Source organism: Ictalurus punctatus, chromosome 5, assembly GCF_001660625.3.
Source record: "Ictalurus punctatus breed USDA103 chromosome 5, Coco_2.0, whole genome shotgun sequence".
Classification (NCBI taxonomy): Eukaryota; Metazoa; Chordata; class Actinopteri; order Siluriformes; family Ictaluridae; genus Ictalurus; species Ictalurus punctatus.
The window spans coordinates 21,142,943-21,165,054 of record NC_030420.2 but is presented as its reverse complement, the minus strand read 5'-3'; the positions used below and the strand labels follow the sequence as shown (position 1 = coordinate 21,165,054).

At 38.5% G+C, this 22,112-nt stretch overlaps 2 protein-coding genes across 2 annotated transcripts; one reads left to right on the top strand and one right to left on the bottom strand.

Moving 5' to 3' along the window:
* The first annotated feature begins 245 nt into the window (after positions 1-245).
* emilin3a (elastin microfibril interfacer 3a) lies at positions 246-4,420 on the top strand. Its single transcript, XM_017467155.3, has 4 exons — positions 246-515; positions 1,050-1,169; positions 1,343-2,043; positions 2,225-4,420. Exons 1-4 carry the CDS (start codon positions 370-372, stop codon positions 4,144-4,146), a joined length of 2,889 nt encoding a protein of 962 aa, XP_017322644.1. The 5' UTR covers positions 246-369; the 3' UTR covers positions 4,147-4,420.
* Positions 4,421-6,049: 1,629 nt separating this feature from the next.
* Positions 6,050-21,816, bottom strand: sypa (synaptophysin a). The gene is made up of 7 exons (XM_017467053.3): positions 21,723-21,816; positions 14,292-14,357; positions 12,986-13,110; positions 11,361-11,559; positions 9,355-9,546; positions 8,394-8,711; positions 6,050-8,275 (listed from the first exon to the last, which is right to left on the bottom strand). The coding sequence occupies exons 1-6, from the start codon at positions 21,738-21,740 to the stop codon at positions 8,427-8,429; spliced, it is 885 nt and encodes a 294-aa protein (XP_017322542.1). The 5' UTR covers positions 21,741-21,816; the 3' UTR covers positions 6,050-8,275; positions 8,394-8,426.
* Positions 21,817-22,112: the final 296 nt, after the last annotated feature.

The following is a 22,112-nucleotide window of genomic DNA, read 5'->3' as shown; positions in this document are numbered from 1 at the left end:
GCCATCCACCATTCTGTTTTCCATTTCATTATATTATTCTGTCCAGCTCCAAGCAAAAATTAGGTGTGGCTTTTATGAGGACTAAAATAACAAACAAATAAAAAAGATTACACCAAAAAGGGGGGGGGATCAGAACATTCATTTGGGTGTGTTAAAATGCCACACTTCTGTATGTTGTATTTTTTTAAATGAAGGGTGGGACTATGTAAATCAGGTCACACAGTGCTGTATTAGTTGGCTGTGAGGGCTGGTGCCCAGACCACAGAAGCCTCCAGAGCATCACCACTACAAATGGGCATTTGACACATTTTGTTGAGATAATCCTGAACTTCCTACTGGACTTTCTTTGCATTCATCACTTTGTGGAAGATGCTGTGGCTAGATTTCCTAAGCCCACTCATTTTTATGAGTGTTAGCATAGCTGTGGCTTTCCATCCCATACCCAACCGTTTCAGCTTATACAAGTCAGGAGTCAATCCTCATTATAGTTCTGGCAAACCCACTGCTAGACACAAGTGAGTATTACCAGTATATTGTACAAAAAATATCTATCTATCTATCTATCTATCTATCTATCTATCTATCTATCTATCTATCTATCTATCTATCTATCTATCTATCTATCTATCTATCTATCTATCTATCTATAAATTCTGTACAGTCAAGCAATCAAGAAAGTTCTCTCTAAAGTGTGACATCTAATGTATCCATAAACAGCTTGGTTTGTATAATATACTTTGATTGGTTTTATTATTGTTGAAGATAGCATTCTGCTCTGGTACTATTCAAAAGGAAAATGTAACAGTTTCATTAAATTTCATCTAATTCCAGTATTCTGTAATATATTTAAATATCTTTGGTAATCATTTATTATTCTCTTTACTTTTCTTAGCTCTTGCTTTATTTTCATGATCAGCCAACATTTAAATCTATATAACTGTACATATCCCAGATGGTTATTATAAGTCATTTTAATAATATTATTTTGGACAAAATCAAAATTATAACATGATAGAATTGCATTCTGCCTCCCCCGCCTTTTTTTCTAGAAACCACTGTGCATATGTAGTGGAAAAGAGTGTTTCCTATACTGTTCAGGATGGTGCAGCTCCTTATGTGAAGGCAGAGTACAAAAAATGTGGCTGGGGGAAGAAGTGTCCAGGACTTAGGCAAGTAATACTACAAATACCTGTTTAATTTATTTACTGCAAAGATGACCATTGGTCACTTTACTTGTCTGGGAAAAGATATAGATGGATGCATGCCATATTGAAAATACCTTTTCTAACTATGAAACTGCACAGAATCTTTACATTTGTGTATTCCCTATCTATATTCATAGGTACCGGATACTCTACAAGCCAGTGTTTAAAGTGGCTTCCAAGACAATGACTGAGTTAGAATGGCGCTGTTGTCCTGGATTCACTGGTGTTGTTTGTAACATTGGACCTACTGCTTATGGAATAAAAGCAATGCCCCCTTTCAAGGGTCATGTGCCATCCTACAAAGGTCCCATGCCATCTCAGAAAGGTCCACAGTTATCCATTAAAGGTCCCCAATCTTCTTACAAAGGCTCTATATCACCTTTCAAGGGCCCAATACCTGCCTTCAAAGAGCATATACCGTCTTATAATAGCCCAGTAAATGCTTATGAAGAGCAGGTGCCTTTCCACAAAGGTCCAATGCCTCCATTTCAGGGCCAAATGTCCCAAGTCAACTATAACAGAAACCGCTGGAATCAACCCTTGACACCCTCTAACATAATGGATGAATATTATGGCCCTAATGCGGCACCATCTTATCCCGAAACTTCATTTGAGCTTCATCAGGAGCCTGAAAAAGATAATCCTGATACAATGATGGAACAACAGAACCCTCTGACTAATGACCAAGATTCTGTAAATGATCCCATTTCAGATTATCATGAACCAATAACAAATTACCATGATCCCATAACAGATCGCCAACAGTTAATTCCACATCCAGAGACAAAGCCGGTTTCTGAAACACAGGCATCTTCGGGTGACAGTGAGCTAAATCAGGGTGAGATTCGTTTTTTCCCCCCAACACTTCAATTTGCATGTTTTTATACAACAAATAAATAAGTTCAATTTGTTAGGTGTCTAGGTGTGACAGTTTGTCATTCATTCATTCATTTATCTTAGGAGAAGATCCATATTTGACTATTATTTTTTAACTATTTCTCTGCATTTCTTCACCATAGCTGTTGAGGAGAACAGTGTCAGAGTTGAACGTTTAAATCAGATGGAAGAAGATGTGCAACGAATTTCACTTGGTCTTGAGACACTTCATGCTAAAGTGACGAGCTTAGAAGACCACCTACGTGCCTCACTCCGGGAAGATGCAAACCGCATGCTCTCTACTCTTCTGTCTGCAGCTGCAGCTCCCATTGCTGCTGCATCTCAGGACATGACTGTTGGTTTTGGAGACCTGCCTGGGGGAGCACCGGATATAGAGGGCTCAGATGCCATAGGTCAATTCCCAAACTTGGGTGAGTTGGCTAACAAGTTGGCACAGCTGCGTGCTGAGGTACTGGCTAAGAGCACAGATTTTGTGGAGTTAAAAAAGAGAGTACTAGACCATGAGGGGGCTCTACAGAGGTTGTCTGGTGGGGGGGTGAATCTCACAGATTCACAACAAGCCCTAGAGACTGTGGCGGAGACCAAACTTAGTAAGGCAGGAGCAGCTGTCCTGGGAGAGTTTGACAAGCGTGTGAAGACTGCAGAGCAGCGTTGTGAGGATCGGATGATGGAAGTTCATCTCCAGTGTAAGAATGAGCTAATGCAAGGTCAGGAACAGCTGGAGCAGGTCATAAATGGTAGGGTGACAGCCTTGAAAATTGAGCTTGCAAACATTTATGCCAAGCTCCAAGGTCTAGAACCTGAAGATGCTTGCTGCACTACTGTTTCCAGCATGACTGAAAGGCTGGTTCTCCTAGAGCAGTCAATGGATGGCTTGAACCAATCACAAGTGCACCTTCAAGCTGGACTAGGTAGTCACAAGGATCATGTAGAAGGCATGGTAGAAGGTAGACTGGCCTATGTGGAGTCGCTTCTGAGTACAACAGAGAAGCAAGAAGGAAGTGTTGGTGTAAGAACAGCTGGTATCCTAGAGGATTGCCTGGAGGAAAAGATGAAGGACCTTGAAATTCGTTTGTTTGCTGCCATGGAGGAACTAGGTAATGCTACTTCACCAGCTGTGGTTGAAAATAAGACAGTGCCCATGTTAGACACAGAAGTCAAGTCCCTCAAAAAGAGGGTAGAGGTAGATCTGGACCTCATTCAGAAGCAGCTCAACTCCCTTGAACTTGTCTGCACTTCGTCTTGTGCTCCACAGCCAGTCCCAACAGAATATGCTGCACCACTGAAAACTTTGGAGGAGAAAGATAAGAAAACGTATGAAAACCTTAATGGGCAGCTCATTGCACAAACAGAAAGACTAGACCATCTGAATGCCTCGCTAAATTCATTGCTCATGCAGCTGACTGAAAGACAAGAAGAGAAGGAGCTTCAAGGTGAGGTAACCCTGCTGAAGTTGAGCATGCACTCTGTCAATCACACTCTTTGTGGGCTTAAAGACTCATTTGGGAAGGTGGTACGTGAAGTTGGACAAGCTAACCTTACCTGGCAAGAGCGAGAAGAGAGGTTAGCACAGCAGGTTAAGGGTGTTGTGCATTTGGTTGGACGGCAGGCCTCTATGTTGGGTGCTGGGGAGAGGAGGCTGACTCGTCTGAAGGGCGAGTTGCAAGACCTACGCCGCAGGCTGGCTTCAGAGCTCCAGACCTGTCGCTCAACTGCTCTGGGAGTCCAGAAAGAGGTAACCGATGTAGGTGGACGTGTGGCCCGTGTAGAAGGTCAGTGTGGTGGCTTGTCGCAGCTGGCTGAAGACTTGGAGCTGATCCGGGGAGAACTGGAGAAACATTCAGATGGATATTTTTCCCAGGTCAACAGAACCCTTGTTAGTCATTCCATCCAGCTATCTGAGCTTAGAGAAGGACTGAAAAACTGCACTAAGACCTCTGGGTTAACAGAGGATGACTTCATGGCAGTAACTCAGCTATGGGAAGAACAATACACTGATGAACCACCTAAACCTAGAGGAGACCAGTTTCCCACACAGGTGTAAGATGACTAAGAACTCAGGAAATCTCCATAATATTGGGAAATACATTTAAAAGACTCACAGGCCAAGTAGCATATTTAATGAATTTTTATTAATTTAAATACTTGGTATATTGTTAATGTTTATACTTTTTGTACTGATTGAAATTGTATATTTCATTTTTTTCTGTGAAGTGTTTAATACTTGATACTGAACATTAATATGTGTCTGTAATGTATTGGAACTTTTATTTGTCACTTTTTTATACAGAGTCATTCTTATAAATACTAAAGTTGTTTTGCCTAAAAGCTTTTTTTTTTATTGAAACAAAGTTAAATAAATTGAAAATAGTTCAAATATTTGAAGTCAAAAATGAAATGTTTTAGATTACCATGTAAATTAAATTAAATTAGATCAAATTAACATATATAACATTATCTTTAAATGAGAATTCCTAGCTGTTAAAACTTAAAGCAATGGAGATCTATAATAATAAATATATAATAAATAAGGCAAACTTAACTCAAAAACATTTATGGACATAAAAACATGCGCCTTTGCTCTTTAATTTATGTCTCTATGGTATTTTCACTTATAGGCTCCTTGTATGGATCATCATAACACAGGTCCAGTGACCAAAACAAGGAAATAAATAAGAGTAATATCAGAAAAGAACATCTGTGGGTGTAAGCTTATATCATCTACTTTCATACTACACAGTTTACTGCAGTGTGATTGCACACCATATTGCCAGTATTGCTGGGCAGTGTGACTGATTTTTCAAGCTGATACCAAAGCAAGTACCCCAATACTAATACAAATATGAAAAATATCTAAAGACTTATCTAAAGTGTACATGAAAAGGAGGCTACACTTTGTTGTTTTTCTAGAACCTTCCTTTGTATCTGGCACCACAAGGAATTGGTTGTATTCAAGTACAGATTAAGCCAACACAGACATACAGTCATGTGAAAATTATTTGGCTTTTTATGATATATTTGGACAAGCAAACATTTGATCTTCTTTGAAATAGTGCCCATTAATAAAGGTGACACTCAACTCAACATAAAACTGACATTTTGTACCAATTTTCAAAATTTAAATGAAACAAAATCCAATCAGTCACATGGAAAAAGTAAATATACCCCTACATTTATCACACCTTCAAATCCATACACCAGGTGTAACATTTACTCCTGTGAAATTATTTGAAATACATAATTCCACTGTAAAGAAAATCATCTACAAATGTTGTTCAGGCTAAATGAGTTCAGGGTCTCAAATTGAAGACTTTAGTACTTGGCAAGGAAACAAGCAAATGGGGAAAATGTTCTGAAGGAAACAGTCCTGATAGTCTTCCACTCAGTCATATAACCACTATCACATATCATACATATCTAACTGTGGTACATAGTAACCAGTACTAGTACCAGATATTGTTTCAGTAAAAAGAATTCTACATATTTGGCCTACAAATTCTACAAATTTACATATATGTAAATACAAATTTACATATATTACATACAAATTTACATATATGTAAATTTGTCCTGATGTCCTATTATTAAATATCTTGCATATTTCTTGAATATGCATAAGAGTCTATCTTGTAAATTCTTTGCCATCATTGTAGTGGCACACCACAGTATTTTACAGTATATAAGAAATCCACAAGAAATTTGCACAGTATAGTGTTAAGTGAACTCCTATGGATGTTAATACTGACACAGTATGTGTTTGTTAAATATTGGAAATTTTGTGGTGTACTGTTATGATCACTGAATCCTCATCACATCCAAAGTCAGGCCAAGCTCCGCTGAAAAGATCTTACACAAACCATTTTTTCTAACTTTACCGGTTATCAAAAAAGAAAAAAAAAAAAAGCATTCCTCTTATGACCTTATGTATTTAGACAAGAAATAAGACATTTGTTTTCAACAGGATAACTTATTCTTTATTGAATTTTCCTTCATGGATTCCATAGAACAATACAACAGAATTTATGGATCATTTTGGTGATTTTTCAGCATGGTCATATTCACTGTCATCAACATCATTTGAACGCTAAGAATATATTATACACAATAAATACAACACAACCCAAAGGCATCGAGAGTTTCACGAGACGTACCAAACAACACTAACAATGGAGTAGTTGAATAGCATATTTATTAGGGAGAAAGGGCATAGGATAGATTAGAGAGCGCAAGAGAGAAGAATAAAAGAGAAAGAAAAGGAAAATACAAGAGAGAGGTGCTAAGGTTGTGGGTTCACAGGCTGTCTAGATTTACTCAAAAGCTACTCAAATTGCCGTACACCCATAGACCACTAAAAGTGTGCAAATATTAGATGAGACCCAGTCATAAATTTAATCAAGCTAGACATATGAGCACATGATCATGCATAACTACAGAGCAGCTCATCATAATAATATCTACCAAATTAATGCCAAATAAACGCACTGATTGTAAGGGACTGAGTATGACTGTGATGTTCCTCAGCCTTTAGACAGTGTATATTCATCTTTCTTGCATACAGATTAATACAGCTACACAATCCATAATTCAAGGCTTATACCATACAAGAAAATGTAGATTTATCGCTCATATACATTTCTGTATGAGCACATTGATGTTGGTTAAGAAGTTCATGCTTGTTACTTGAATCACACAAGTTAGTCTGAATAGACAATGCAGGCTGGTCTACAGCAATCCTGGCAGTTAGAACCAATTTCGAAAGAGCTTCCGCGATCATATAATGCCAGATATGATTGGCTTCTGCATATTGATTGATTAGTCAAGCAGATAAACCTGTGTATCCTGGCATCCACATGATACAATGATCAAATCATAAAAAAAAAACATTTGCATTATTTTGTTCCCTAGTACTTTAATCAGTCCAGTTAGTGCATATACAGATGTTATATCTTTGACTAGATCTTTTGTTTAACATTAAAGAGTAAATCATTAGATTTTGCATGGCATATACATATATTTACACACATCTTTGAAAATATATTTCAGTATAACTACACTAAAACAAAGCCAGTGTTTCAAACTCCTTTGGACAAAATTAAGTTACAAAGAGATTTAAGTGTGTTTAAGAGCAAGAAAGTGAGACAACGGAGGGAAAAGTAGAAAAAAAAAAAGAGGATCAAATATTTAAACTGGAAAATGAAACTGGCACATTTATCTAGACTACCACCACCTCATTACACAGGACTGATTATCTGTCTGGTGCCCACATTACACAAATAAAATCTAGTATTAGTCCTCCAACTGCATGAAACAGCACTAACACACTTGAGCGGCATAGTAAACGAAGCATAGTATTAAGGGGCTACTCAAACCACGCTAACTCATTACACACATGCTTGTCGTATTAGAGAAAGGTGTAAGAAAACCAACCAAAATTTAGTCAGAAAAAAAATAATAAAATACTTCAAGATTAGAGTTTCTCAAATTTTGAGTTTCAAGATATTTTGGCGTTTGGTCTCATATAGCCTATTGCTTTCAGCAGAAATGTCTTTCAGCTCAATGAACAAAAACAGAAAGAAAATGATATGGGTGAACAACTAAAAATTCTAACTCTTCTTCAGTGAATATCTATGTAACTTGTACCATACCAGTAATTCTCAGAGAACTATTTCCAGTGGGTTCAGAGCTCATTTTCATAGTTAGTATCGTCATCAGTGAACTTCTCTAAACATAACTTATACTATAGTAGAATAATCCCATACAGATCTTTAGGAAATATTTGTATATATTTGTTCATATTGATATTTATACACCACAGACAAATACATTCTCTCAAAGTTTAGAATAACTATCATCAACATCATCAATTTAAAATTTATATAGCAATGATTTATATATCTTTTTTTTTTTTTTTAAATATGTTTTATGTATTTTGGTGCTTCTTCATCTGATCATACCTAACTTTTTATTTTAATTTATACATCACAATAATGAACAGCACACAGAATAATCCCTTCATATGCCCTACATCTTTCTGTATTTATCACCTGCCCCCATTCCCTCCCCCCAATCGTTACGTCCACAGACATATGCACAAACACACAGACAAAGAAGAGTGTGGGTGTGTGGGTAGGGTTCAGGTGCCACACTCCCGTGATCACACCAGCACCCTCTTTCTGTGGAAAAAGCAGAAAGAGTAAGGAGGGTAAGAAGAAACCAGGTTGGGATGAAAAGGGCACCAGACTGCACTGATAAGATGTAAAAAGTTATAAGCAATAAGAATAGCACACTCACCAGCCTCCATTTACCTCTTCCACAGCCCCTTCCTTACATCTGGTTGGAGAAAGAGGTGGGCGCCCCCTGCTGGTTGTAGCCGCCCTGGCCGTAATCTCCAGCCTGGTTGTAGCCCTGCTGGCTGTAATCAGGCTGATACCCTCCCTGGGAGCCCGGGTATGGTTCCTGCTGCACAAAGCCCTGCTGACCATAAGAGTCAGGAGCCGGCTGCTTCTCCTGGGCAGGTGGTTGGCGCATGAAAGGAGCAACAATACCTGTTTCTTTAAACACGAACCAGATGTTGCCCGCCCACAAGATTAGATTCAGGAATCCAAAGACCTGGAAGCACAATGGCACAAATTGCTCATGTTCTCTTTACTATGTAGCAACGTAATTTCAGTTCAAATACTATAATATCATTGAATGTGATCCGTCAGTAAATCATTTACTCATCAGTCGTTCTGTAATATTTTTAATGCTTTATTTGCACAGATTTTGTACATGTAATATTGTGTCAGTACTGTACGCAGTAGGTGCAAAGGCGGGGCCCCCAAATCAGATTCAGCTGAAAGGCCAGCCCTGGATGGAGGGAATGTACCCAAGACTAAATTCATCTTTTTGTTTAACATTGGCAAAGACCAAGTAATTTTAATACTTTTATTTCACTTTGCTTATCTCAGGTCTAAATGACCAAAATCATAATTATGGTCATAATCTGAGCATAGAAACTATAACAGAAACAACATTTTTTGCAAACAATACTTCACAGTCATTAAAGAAAATTAACCAAACGCAACGTTTTTTATGTTGCAGAAAATAATTAGAAATATTGTTCAATGTTATAATAAAAATGTAAACATTTTTGGTATTCCTTCTGAAATATTTCTGTAACGCACTCAGGAACCCAACTGATACTACAATAATACATGTTGCTTTTTAGACTACATAAACAAGATAGCCAGAGATAGGAAACTCCACTCACCACAGAGGTGTTGAGGCCGGACATGACAGGATCATGAACCTCACCACAGCTGCTGCCTTCCAGATCACAGGCATGGATGAGTTCAATCACCTTCTCTGGGTCTGTGGCCGTCTTCACGTCTGACAAACCCTTTGCCCATGCTGCCGAGCTCACAAGCCACATGAAGGTGAATACACACGTCACACCAAGATCCTGAAAAGAGGAACCTAATTTTTATGGCTGCTTTGATCTTTATGTACCTGATGGCAAACACAGGGCAGAGGTGGGATTTAAACCCCCAACCCCAGAGAGGCCTCTACGTAGCATATTATTTTGCTGGTAGAAATTATACAGTACCTCACAAAAGTGAGTACACCCCTCACATTTTTGTAAATATTTGATTAGATCTTTTCATGTGACAACACTGAAGAAATGACAGTTTGCTACAATGTAAAGTAGTGAGTGTACAGCTTGTGTAACACTATAAATTTGCTGTCCCCTCAAAATAACTCAACACACAGCCATTAATGTCTAAACTGCTGGCAACAAAAGTGAGTACACCCCTAAGTGAAAATGTCCAAATTGGGCCCAAAGTGTCAATATTTTGTGTGGCCACCATGATTTTCCAGCACTGCCTTAACCCTCTTGGGCATGGAGTTCACCAGAGCTTCACAGGTTGCCACTGGAGTCCTCTTCCACTCCTCCATGATGACATCACTGAGCTGGTGGATGTTAGAGACCTTGTGCTCCTCCACCTTCCTTTGAGGATGCCCCACAGATGGTCAATAGGGTTTAGGTCTGGAGACATGCTTGGCCAGTCCATCACCTTCACCCTCAGCTTCTTTAGCAAGGCAGTGGTCGTCTTGGAGGTGTTTTTGGGGTCGTTATCATGCTGGAATACTGCCCTGTGGCCCAGTCTCTGAAGGGAGGGGATCATGCTCTGCTTCAGTATGTCACAGTACATGTTGGCATTCATGGTTCCCTCAATGAACTGTAGCTCCCCAGTGCCGGCAGCACTCATGCAGCCCCAAACCATGACACTCCCAAACCATGCTTGACTGTAGGCAAGACACACTTGTCTTTGTACTCCTCACCTGGTTGCCGCCACACACGCCTGACACCATCTGAACCAAATAAGTTTATCTTGGTCTCATCAGACCACAGGACATGGTTCCAGTAATCCATGTCCTTAGTCTGCTTGTCTTCAGCAAACTGTTTGCGGGCTTTCTTGTGCATCATCTTTAGAAGAGGATTCCTTCTGGGACGACAGCCATGCAGACCAATTTGATGCAGTGTGTGGCGTATTGTCTGAGCACTGACAGGCTGACCCCCCACCCCTTCAACCTCTGCAGCAATGCTGGCAGCACTCATACGTCTATTTCCCAAAGACAACCTCTGGATATGACGCTGAGCACGTGCACTCAACTTCTTTGGTCAACAATAGCGAGGCCTGTTCTGAGTGGAACCTGTCCTGTTAAACTGCTGTATGGTCTTGGCCACCGTGCTGCAGCTCAGTGTCAGGGTCTTGGCAATCTTCTTATAGCCTAGGCCATTTTTATGTAGCGCAACAATTCTTTTTTTCAGATCCTCAGAGAGTTCTTTGCCATGAGGTGCCATGTTGAACTTCCAGTGATCAGTATGAGGGAGTGTGAGAGCGATGACACCAAATTTAACACACCTGCTCCTCATTCACACCTGAGACCTTGTAACACGAACAAGTCGCATGACACCGGGGAGGGAAAATAGCTAATTGGGCCCAATTTGGGTGTACTCACTTTTGTTGCCAGCGGTTTAGACATTAATGGCTGTGTGTTGAGTTATTTTGAGGGGACAGCAAATTTACACTGTTACACAAGCTGTACACTCACTACTTTACATTGTAGCAAAGTGTCATTTCTTCAGTGTTGTCACATGAAAAGATAATCATATATTTACAAAAATGTGAGGGGTGTACTCACTTTTGTGAGATACTGTATTTAAATTATTCAAAAAGAGGATATAGTTGTAACAGTATTACGTGAACTCACAATCAGTGGCCCCTTGTTGTTTTCACGGTATTTCTCAAAGGCAAAGACATAGACGCTAAGAGCTGCCATGGAGTACAGAAAGGCAAAAACACCGATGGTGACGAAGAACTCGGCAGAGGAGGAGTAGTCCCCCACAAGGAAGATACGGTCCGTTTGAATTCCCTTGCAGGATGGAGCATCAAAATAGACTTGATGGAGCCTGAAAGAAAAGAAAGGACTCATTATTATTTGCCTTATATGGATAGTGAACGGGCTTGGGGAGTAATAGAATAAATGTAATGGTGTTATGTAATCAGGATACAAAAAACTGGTAATTATAATCTGTTACAGTTACGTCAAAAAACAAAGTAATCAGATTACAGGTACATTTTGTAAAAAAAAAATGGGAATACTATCAGGATTACTTTTTTTCATTTAAAACCAAAGAAATTAATCTTTTGACAGAACATACTATAGACAGCTGCAAATAATTTTTGTGGAAAGTTAATTTGGTAGAAATGAACACAAATTGTTCTCTGAAATGCTTTTGTTAGGGTGACCATACGTCCTGTTTTTCAAGGACATGTCCTCTTTTTCAGACCTTAAAAAAGCGTCCAGTCGGGATTTCTAAATTTGAGAAGCTGGCCAGGATTCGGCTTTAGTTTCATTATGATGTGTTTATGGTCTAATACTGCATCGTGTGTGTGCATATTTGCATTGCTTTAACCCCTCTCTGTAATTCCCGCCTTCTTGCACACCAATTGGTCGATTCTAAAAGGCTTGCAGCAACTATTGGCAAAATTCCTGCCTCTCAACCACTAGCCTACTCTCAGCGAACATGCGAAGGTAAAGCACTGTTGTGCACTCCGTCAAACAGTTGCTTAACAATAGCAGCAAATGACAGCTGTCCTGAGTCGAAACAATGCCCATGGCCATATAAGGTAATTTTTAATTTCCTGAAAAAAAAAAAAAAAAAAAAATATATATATATATATATATATATATATATATATATGCTAATAGTGTGTCTTTTTCAGTGTATTAAAGTCTGAATTCATAGTAACACTGTTTGGAATGAAAAAAAAAAGTGTCCTCTTTTTGCAAAACCAGAATATGGTCAGCCTAACTCTTATTTATTTATTTATTTATTTATTTATTTTATTAAAACAAATCCAGACACTGAACATGTTTTTACGCAATAAAATAAGCTCAAAATAAAAGTATTTTACATCATATTGCTTTTCTCTTAACTTTATTATGTGACCTTGAAGTAATCCAAAAATAATCACATTACATTACTTTCATATTGTGATACTTAGATTACGTTACTGATTACATTTTTATGAAGTAATTTGTAAAATGTAAAATGTAACTAACGGAATACATTTTTAAAGTAACCCTCCCAACCCTGCTAGTGAGTCCCTGAAATAATAATAATGAAAAATAATATTAATTTGTATAATTGTTTTTAAAATGTTTAACATTTGCAAAATTGTAAATAAATAAATAAATAAATATTTAAAGAACTTTCTTAAATGTTTTAAATATTTAAATTTATGCTTTAGTTGGCATTTGCTATACATTGGGAAAGACAATAAGGTCAAGAAATACATATTAATTTATAACACACTGAACATATTGTGTACCTGAATGGGTATTCAAAGTCTACATTTATTCTTGGGTTGCTCTCTGATCTGTTTTTGCACTCCACACGCATGCGAAAGGAGCCTGAGTAAGTCCCACAGGTGGAAAATGCGAAGATGGCAAACACCTGAAGGCATAAACAAAAAGCGCAGTATGGTGTCTATGAAAGCTTGTCTACAAAGAATTCAGGAAAAAATAGAGTAGAAAGGACAACAGTGTGGGTCTGTGTAATCTGTATTAAGGTTAGTTCAAGCATCTGAAAATTTCTTGTATAAAATTAAAAACATGATCTATAATCGTCACCTTTCTATCCTATGCATGTGTACATGTCTAACTAGAGTTATCAGGTATGACCCATCCAAGCTATCAATGTAATGCAATTAAAGGCAATTGCAAAACATTAATTCAATGTAAAGACTTCTACAATTGAGAATATAATTGTATAGATGAGGGATCTGGATTTTTTTTGGTCTGCCTTCAATCTGTGAGCTTGAGTCACTGAGAGATTACATGCAAAGTGGTGTGGCTGCAGGTTGGAGGAGGGTTTGAATGAAGAATGGAGCTATTAAATATCACAGAGATCCATGGCCATCTGTCACACAGTGGAACTGGAGTCTGGTTGGATATAGTCACACATGGTATTATGGAAGCTCCAGAGCAGACCACTACAGCAAACAGTGTGAACCAAACCAGCTGACATCAAATTGAACTAGACCAAAGCTGAACAAACGCAAACTAGATCAGATATCAAAATACCGATAAGTCCAGGAGCAACGAGAGTTTAAATATAATGAATGTCAGTGGTTCATATTCACACAGGAAAACGTATTCCCCATTTTAGAATGAAGTGAACATAGTCTCAAACTCATGTATCAAATAGGATTTGTGCCAAAAGTATTAAATGTCATTTTACAAACAACAAACCAGAGTAGAAACTGAGGACTGGGCATCCCAGCTGCATGAGACCTTGACATGTCAACATATTTCTATGGCCTATACAATGCACTCCTACATGTTCTCAGAAAACTGCATCAGAAAATCATATATGATACAGTATATGAAAACAGAATTGGGTTTTTTTTTTTGTATATTTTTTTGCATTTTGATTGCATTTCAATATGTATTCATCACACTACGCTGCCATAAGAAACAAAGCAATGAATCATAAGAGATGATAATTAAAAAGATGACAAAATTATCTAGAAGAGCTACAGTAAAGCGAAGATGCTTGTCTTTGGGTTTAACAAAATTATATGGGTAATACAAACATACACTTGAAGAATTAAGAAATGATGGAGAAGCACTTACCCATTCCAGGGCTTTGATGAAGCCCAGAGGCACTTTCAGCACCCTGAATTGTCCGTTAGCAACTAACTGTTAACAGCAAAATAAAAACACAGTAAATGTATTAATTTCTTATAAACAAATAAAGGTGACGGCTGAACCACTTGCTACAGGAAATAACCATCACCATAAATGACCATGCTTGAGCTCATTCTCACTATTTTCTGTGTATCCTTGGTGATTTTGTGGTAACATCACACTACTCTCAGCCTCACCTAATGGTATACTTCCTATGGATCACAGGCACTTACGTTTAGCATTCTCAAACGTTTTGGATAAAACGTAAAAGGATGCTTGAAATGTCAACCAAAAAAAAGCCATGTTATGAGGTACCAATATACCTAAGGTTTTAGGAAATGACTGCCGCATTTAGGCCATTGGGCTGGGTGATGTTAACACAGATGAAGGCACATGGTGATGCCTAGTTCGCAGCATTACAGGCTTCCAGAAGCAGAATGCCTTTAAGTGATGCCCATGAGGAGACATTTGTCACGGTAGGGTCTGGACAGTCAACCTGACTTTATGCAATGGTGATGATGTGCATTATTCAGTGACTCAGTCTCTGTTAAGACAGGGAATCCTCCAGGGTCTTTCCTCTGTGACTGATGAACAGAACTGCTATTCAAAGTGCAACCAGTTGGTCCAAATAGTACCAAAGGACACATACTGAACACTACAAGAAACACTCTGCAGGTAACCTTCATAGAACACTGAGAGATGAGCTGATTGTCTACAATATTGGGTGGTGCAAATTTGGCCCAAAACCATGGACCCACAAGGTCATCCCCAAGTCATCTGGCTACTAATGCATGCAAGGAAAGCTTATCTCCATGGCATGCAGCTCTCCCACTCTGCTGAAAAAGATTGCTTAGAGACATCCATTTCAGTTCAACATCTTGCATGGGCTCTTAAAGGGAGACCTTAAGGGACTTCATGGGGGAACTTCATCTCGGGTTCTTTAGTGGAGTGTGGCAGATAGAGGTGCCCTACTTTTTTCAGAAAGATGAGAAGCAGGGACAAGCCATCCATGGCACTGCATACTGAAACGGCTACCATATACACCTTTAGTGTAGATGAGAAACCATACAGTAGACAGTGCAGCCAGTCAGGCCTTGTCCCAGCAGACTGTTTGGCTTCATCAAGGTGCACAATAACAATCCATAGCTGACAATTAATTGATCTGTCAATGGTTAAAGTGTTCACCATGGGCTTGCCAAACATATCCCAGACCCGGGACATCACTCTTGGGTGTAAACATAACTCTATCAGGTCTACAGCTCATCTGCTGAACCATGGTAGGTGACCTGGTAGGTGAGTTGCTCTGTAAGGCTAACATTAGTGGGCCCACCTGAGGAGATTTTGTGCCAGGCAAAGAGAGTCATCTGACCTCATGCTGCCCTGTTAATGTATCTGACTGAATGTCTCAGAAAAAGTTATAGGAACTTGCGGAGCAGATAGACCACCTTCAGTTCCAGCAGGTTGATGTCTTTTGACCTCACACTTACCCACACACACTCAGTGCCCCTGCAGCACTACTTTGCCCTGATCCAGTGAGTTAGGCGTCCATGGTGACTATCTCTCTGCAATGGGACTGCCAAAGGGGGCCCCTTTCCTGAGAAAAGTCTTATGTCTCCATTGAGCTAGAGCTTTGTTATTTGGGGTCTGGCTACAGGCTGATAACCCACTTCCAAAAGTATCTCAGTACCAGCAGTCCCACAGGAACTAATGGGTGACTAGCATTCTCAATGAATCTAGCTTAATGGTAAATAATTGTGTGGCCTGCTTTGGTGTTACTCTTTACTGAATCCACTGTTAGACTGATCACTGAAATTTATGCAAGAAGAGTGGACGTGTCCCAAATGGCATGCTCTAGTGTCGAGGCGCACAGGAGGTCAGTTGTCCAATTATAGCAGTATCCAGATGCCTCATGCCATCAGAGGTGACAGCAATGTTTGTCACTAAACAGGAGCTAAAATGTAGAATTTTGAATTAGAGAGCCTGCTCCTGAAAGGCAAATCTCAAAAGTATATCTCACCTGGTGGGAGTCTGAGAGCTGAGAGCCATACTGAGCAAGATGAGAACAGACTTCTCAATATTATGCCAAATCCAGCCCAGCACCAGCCAAATATATGGTTTTGGTTTCTATATGGTTTTGGTTTCATCATAAGTCATGCCTATGGTCACAGTCAACCACAATCAAGATGGGAGAGACAGAGTGCAGCAACTACATACTTGATTACTTTGTGCTAAAATCTGGGATAACAGTGTAGAAGTGCTGAATGCTCACTCTGTACTGTAATTTATCAGTGATTCAATGTCGTTATATACATATATATATATATATTTTTTATAAAGTATTATTTTATTTTAATTTCTGAACATATTTTGTCAATATTCTAACTGCCACTGCCCCCAGTACAGACAAATAACCTTACATAAATTAACATCTCTGATATAACACTATCATGTTTAATTTGCCTCAATTGTAAAAACAGTTACCTTGTAAAAGTAATTGGTGCAATTATGATGGTTTCTGGTTGCTGATAATTGCATTGCAAAGACATATTAACAACCAATCTATTTACACAGCTAGATATATAACAGTGTAGATTAAACTGTCTAATCACATTCTTTCCAATCAGGTAAAGGATTCATAGCTATAGACTAAAAAGTTAGTAGTGTTAAGTTTTCAAACTTATATACGATTGTTTTGGGTTTTTAAAAGTCAACATTGTTAGATACAGAAGGTGTGGTTCCTGTTTCCATTGTCGCAGTGTGCAAGCTGAACATATAAGAGATAATATTAATGGTCCAGTCCTCTTCTCCTCCTCCACTCATAAACAAAACACTCACAGAGTGAGCACGGGCAGAGTGACTCCTGCCCCAATAGGCATCTGTTAGCACTAGTTGTAGTTTCCATTTTTGACCACTAGGTGCAATAATAGCTCTACTGAACTCAGTGGGTTGCTTAGCATGCAGCCCCACAATTTTTCATCAAGAAAGGCAAACAACTCAATGGAACATTGGCTTATATCTGTCTAATAGCACCTTTTTTTCAATCGTTGGTCACTCAAAAGGGGTCATTAGTATTTAAACTGAATTTTATGGGGTTGACAATGTACACATTATTAAGATAAAATTTTGTTGAATGGCTGATATATGTGGTTGGCTTTTCCCCACCTGCCCCTATGGAGGAACCACCACTGTTGTAAAAACCTTGTTTAACCACACAGTAAACACATTATGAGAATCATCCTAAGACAGCCCATTTGGCACATTCTGCTCTGCTTCTGGGCTTTTGTAAGTGCAAATGAAATGACTGGCAATTAATGGGGCATTCAATATTGCTGTATAAGCAAACTGTTGATAAGGGACATCCAGTTTCTCTAAAAAAAAAAAAAAAAGTAAGGAAAATCATCTACAGGTGGTGCAGACTGTCAATTTGTCCAGGACTGGCCGCCCCAGCAAATTCAGCCCTAGAGCAGATCGTCTGATGCAAAAAAAAAAAAAGGTCTCCAAAAACCATAAAATTTCATCACAGGATCTGCTAGTAAGTCTTACAAATGTTGGTGTCAAAGTGCTTGCTTCTACAATCAGAAAGAGGTTGCACAAATTTGACCTGCATGGGAGGCGTGCCAGGAAAAAGCCTTTGCAAGACTACAATTTGCTAATGAACATATAGGCAAAGACCAGGCCTTTTGGAATAATGGGCTGTGGACAGACGAATCAAAGACAGCTGTTTGGCCACAGTAACAGCAGACATGTTTGGCGTAAACCAAAGACAGCTTTTCAGAGGAAGCACCTCATAACAACTGTGAAGCACAGCGGTGGAAATGTTACGGTTTGGGGTTGCTTCGCTGCCTCAGGTACTGGACATTGCATTCATTGATTCAAGTATGAATTCTGCATCAAATCAAAGGGTCCTTGAAGATAATGTGAGGCCATCTGTCCGAAAGCTGTAGTTGAAGCAAAAGTGCACACTAGCAAATCAACCAAGGAATGGCTCAAAAAGAAGAAATGGTAAAATGGTCTGTACATATATAACGCTTTTATCCAAAGCACTTTACACTGTGTCTCATTCACCCATTAACACACACACCAATGGTAGCAGAACTGCCATGCAAGGCACTAACTTGCCATTGGGAGCAACTTGGGGTTCAGTGTCTTGCACAAGGACACTTTGGTATGTGGAGTTATGTGGGCCGGGAATCGAACTGCCAACCCTACGATTAGTGGACATCCCGCTCTACCACCTGGGACACAGCCACCCAAAGGGAAAGTTATGGAATGGCCTAGTCAAAGCCCAGATTTGAATCCCATTGAAATGTTGTGGGGTGGATTTGAAACAGGCAGTACATGCATGAAAACCCTCAAACAGCTTGCAACTGAAAGAATATTGCATGGAATAGTGGTCAAAAATTTCAGCGAGCCTGGTGGACAATTATGCAAAACACAAATAAGAAGTTTTTTCTGCTAAAGGGGGCAATACTAACTTCTAAGGCCAAGGGTGTACTTACTTTTTCAACAGAATAAGATCAAATTGGTTGATAATTCTGTTGAATAAATGATTGAAAAAGCTCATTTTCCTTGTGGTTTTGCTCAAGTAAGTCAACTTCATTAATAGCCACTGTTTCAAAGAGGGTGAAATGTTTGCTTGTCCAAATATGTCAAAATAGCCAACAATTTCCATGGGGTGTACTTATTTTTTCACATGACTGTAGGTAAAAGAATGAGTTAATGTTTATATCATTTGATCTCAGTTACTTTGAATTGTTAGTGCCAAATGGCCTGGTTTGTGTATTTCACAGGGGTGGAAGTAACGAATTACAACTACACACATCACTGTAATTAAGTAGTTTTTTCGGGTACTTGTAATTTTATGAGTATATTTTTAAGTCTGTAATTTTACTTGTACTTAAGTACAGATTAAGCTAAGTAATCTATTTCATGGGAGGGGGGGTGGCTGGATTCCTATCTGGCTGAAAGTTGGCTTGGTAGGTAGCTACTAGCTAGCTGCACATCACCTTCAACCATCATAACTTGTCTTTCTCTCTCTGCTACTGCAGCTAGCTTGTTAGACCAGATACAAGCTACAAACATTCGTTCTGAGCAAGCTACCTAGCGAGTGTCATGCCAACTTGCAGCATATAGAATCCCATGACGTTCATGCACGCTTCGCGTGTGTAGTCCAGATCAATGTTGATTCAATTTTGATTCAATACTATAAATTAGCTGTATATTAAACAGAATTGTGAATACTTCCGATAAAATAAGATACAATACACCAAAAAATCAATGTAAAAAAAAGAAAACATCTTATGTGGCATTAATATAAGGTAAAATTGGTGTTATTTGCTTCCCACCACACCCTTACAGGCTGTGCATGATGGAAAGAAGACTTCCAATATTTGTGTGATATTGTTTTCATTTTTAAATATGTTTAAGGTAATTAGCTTGGCTAGGTCTACAGTATATATATATATATATATATATATATATATATATATATATATATATATATATATACATACACATACTCACCCTCACACACACTCACTGATATATATGTATGTGTGTGTGTGTGTGTGTGTGTATATATATATATATATATATATATATATATATATATATATATATATATATATATATATATATATAAGCTGCTATTTTCTACACGGATCTCTGATTTGATTAAATGGTTAGTAGCTAGTACTCTAAGTAGTTGTTGTGACGAGTACTTTGTACTTTTACTTAAGTACTTTTTTAACACCAATACTTTTACTTGTAATTGAGTATTATTTCAGCAATGTAACAATACTTGTACTTAAATACAAATTTTCAGTACTCTTTCCATCACTGCTATTTCATAAATAGATAAATTGAACCTTGTAGTGGACACATGTGCTTCAACAGCAAAAGACCACAACAGGTTCCACTGATGTGAGGCTACAGTGGGCACAGGCTCAACAAAACTCGTCTGGTAAAGATTTGAAAAATGCCAGGTGATGTTTTTCCAATCTGCTCACAGAGAGATCCGTAAGCGCAGACCCATTGCTCTGAATAAGACTACTTTTGGGGAAACCCTTAAAAAAAAAAAAAAAGGCTTTCCAAATAGAATCATTTTAGGAAGCGAAGAACCCTAAAGTAGGCCTGCAGTATATAGACCCTTTGCCAAGATTCCTCGATTACTGACTGGCATGTACATTTACATAGATCCAGTTTGGACAAATGATCCCGATCATTAAAGCTAGAATGAAATGATGTTTCTGTGTGTTTGTAAGTGTTTATAACTGTTTACATTTTTTAATTTCGTTTTGCCAGTTGTTCAGATCATCGTTCAGAGATATATAAGGATAGACCCATTACACTGAATAAGACCTGTCTGCAACGCATATTATGCCAATATGGTATTATTTAAATGATCATTACACTAAACAACATCAACAACAACGACAATGGGTTTATTAGGCTCAGCGGTGTGTGACAATCATATATTAAAATATGGGGGGAAGACAGGGGGGGTTGGAGTGACGTCAGAAGACGCGGTTGAACGCGACACCAGTCGGAGTCTTAATAATAAATCATAAATAAATGAAATCCTACGATTTACTTGTTTACCCCGTGTCGTTTCATTAATTCGTTTTTGATTGACATTTTGTAATATATATGTAATAGCACACGCCTACTCACATTTTTCACTGATGATGGATCAAGGTGACTAAGGCACGATTTTTCAAACCACATCCATTGCAAACCAATGGCGTCCAAAAAAAAAAAAAAAAAAAAGACAGATGGCTTTGAATGGAAATGATGGTCTGAGTCACAAGCGGCTCGGCAAAGTCAGCTGCCATTTTCCACAGCAACCTCTCCAGTTGTAGCTGCATATAAACCCAAGGCCTTTCGTGCGACAGATCTGGATGCGCTTCTTTTATTATGTACCATCAAACCGAAAAAAACAAACATTTTTCATAGGGGAAAAAACTAAACAAAACAACAACAACAACAACAACAAAAACCACACACACACACACACACACACACACACACACATATATATATATATATATATATATATATATATATATATATATATATATATATGTATATAATACACGCACACAACCTCAATTTATATAAATAAACACATGTATATATGCTAATCAAATAAGGTCTAGACGCATGATTTTATGCACGAATATTAACACACACAAATCTCGAATGTGCAGAACATCACCAGGGCATTTCCTCCTCTGCTCAGATTCTGCCATCAATTCACGAGCGCATCTTCATAACTGGCCATAATCACTGATTTATCATCCTACTCACTTTGTCAGTTTTAAATTCCTGTAACATTTAGATAATGTGCATTTCTTTTTTGTATCCGAAATGTCCTACCTGGTTTACAATGTCCATCTTGGCTGCTTGCTGCTAGATTAGAGAAATAGGAAATCGGGGGGAGGTGAAAGCAGCAACAGAAACAGCCTACACAGGGGAGGGGAGGGGAGGGGAGGAGGGGCAGGCGTATCACCGGAACAGCCTATTCCGTCATACGTGGGGTTGCCAGATTGGACTTTTTTCGATCCCAATTTGCCTATTGGGCTGAAAAATATTCACGATAGCCTTTTTTTTTTTTTTTTTTTTTTTTCAAAATCTTTTCTATCAAAATCAAATTGTAATTGTACCCTTTAATAGTGAAGTGCATTGATGACCTGCTGTCTATGAAAAATCTGATTTGCAGCTCTTATGGAAAAATCAAAGAAATTTCACATGACCATAAGTGTGGGA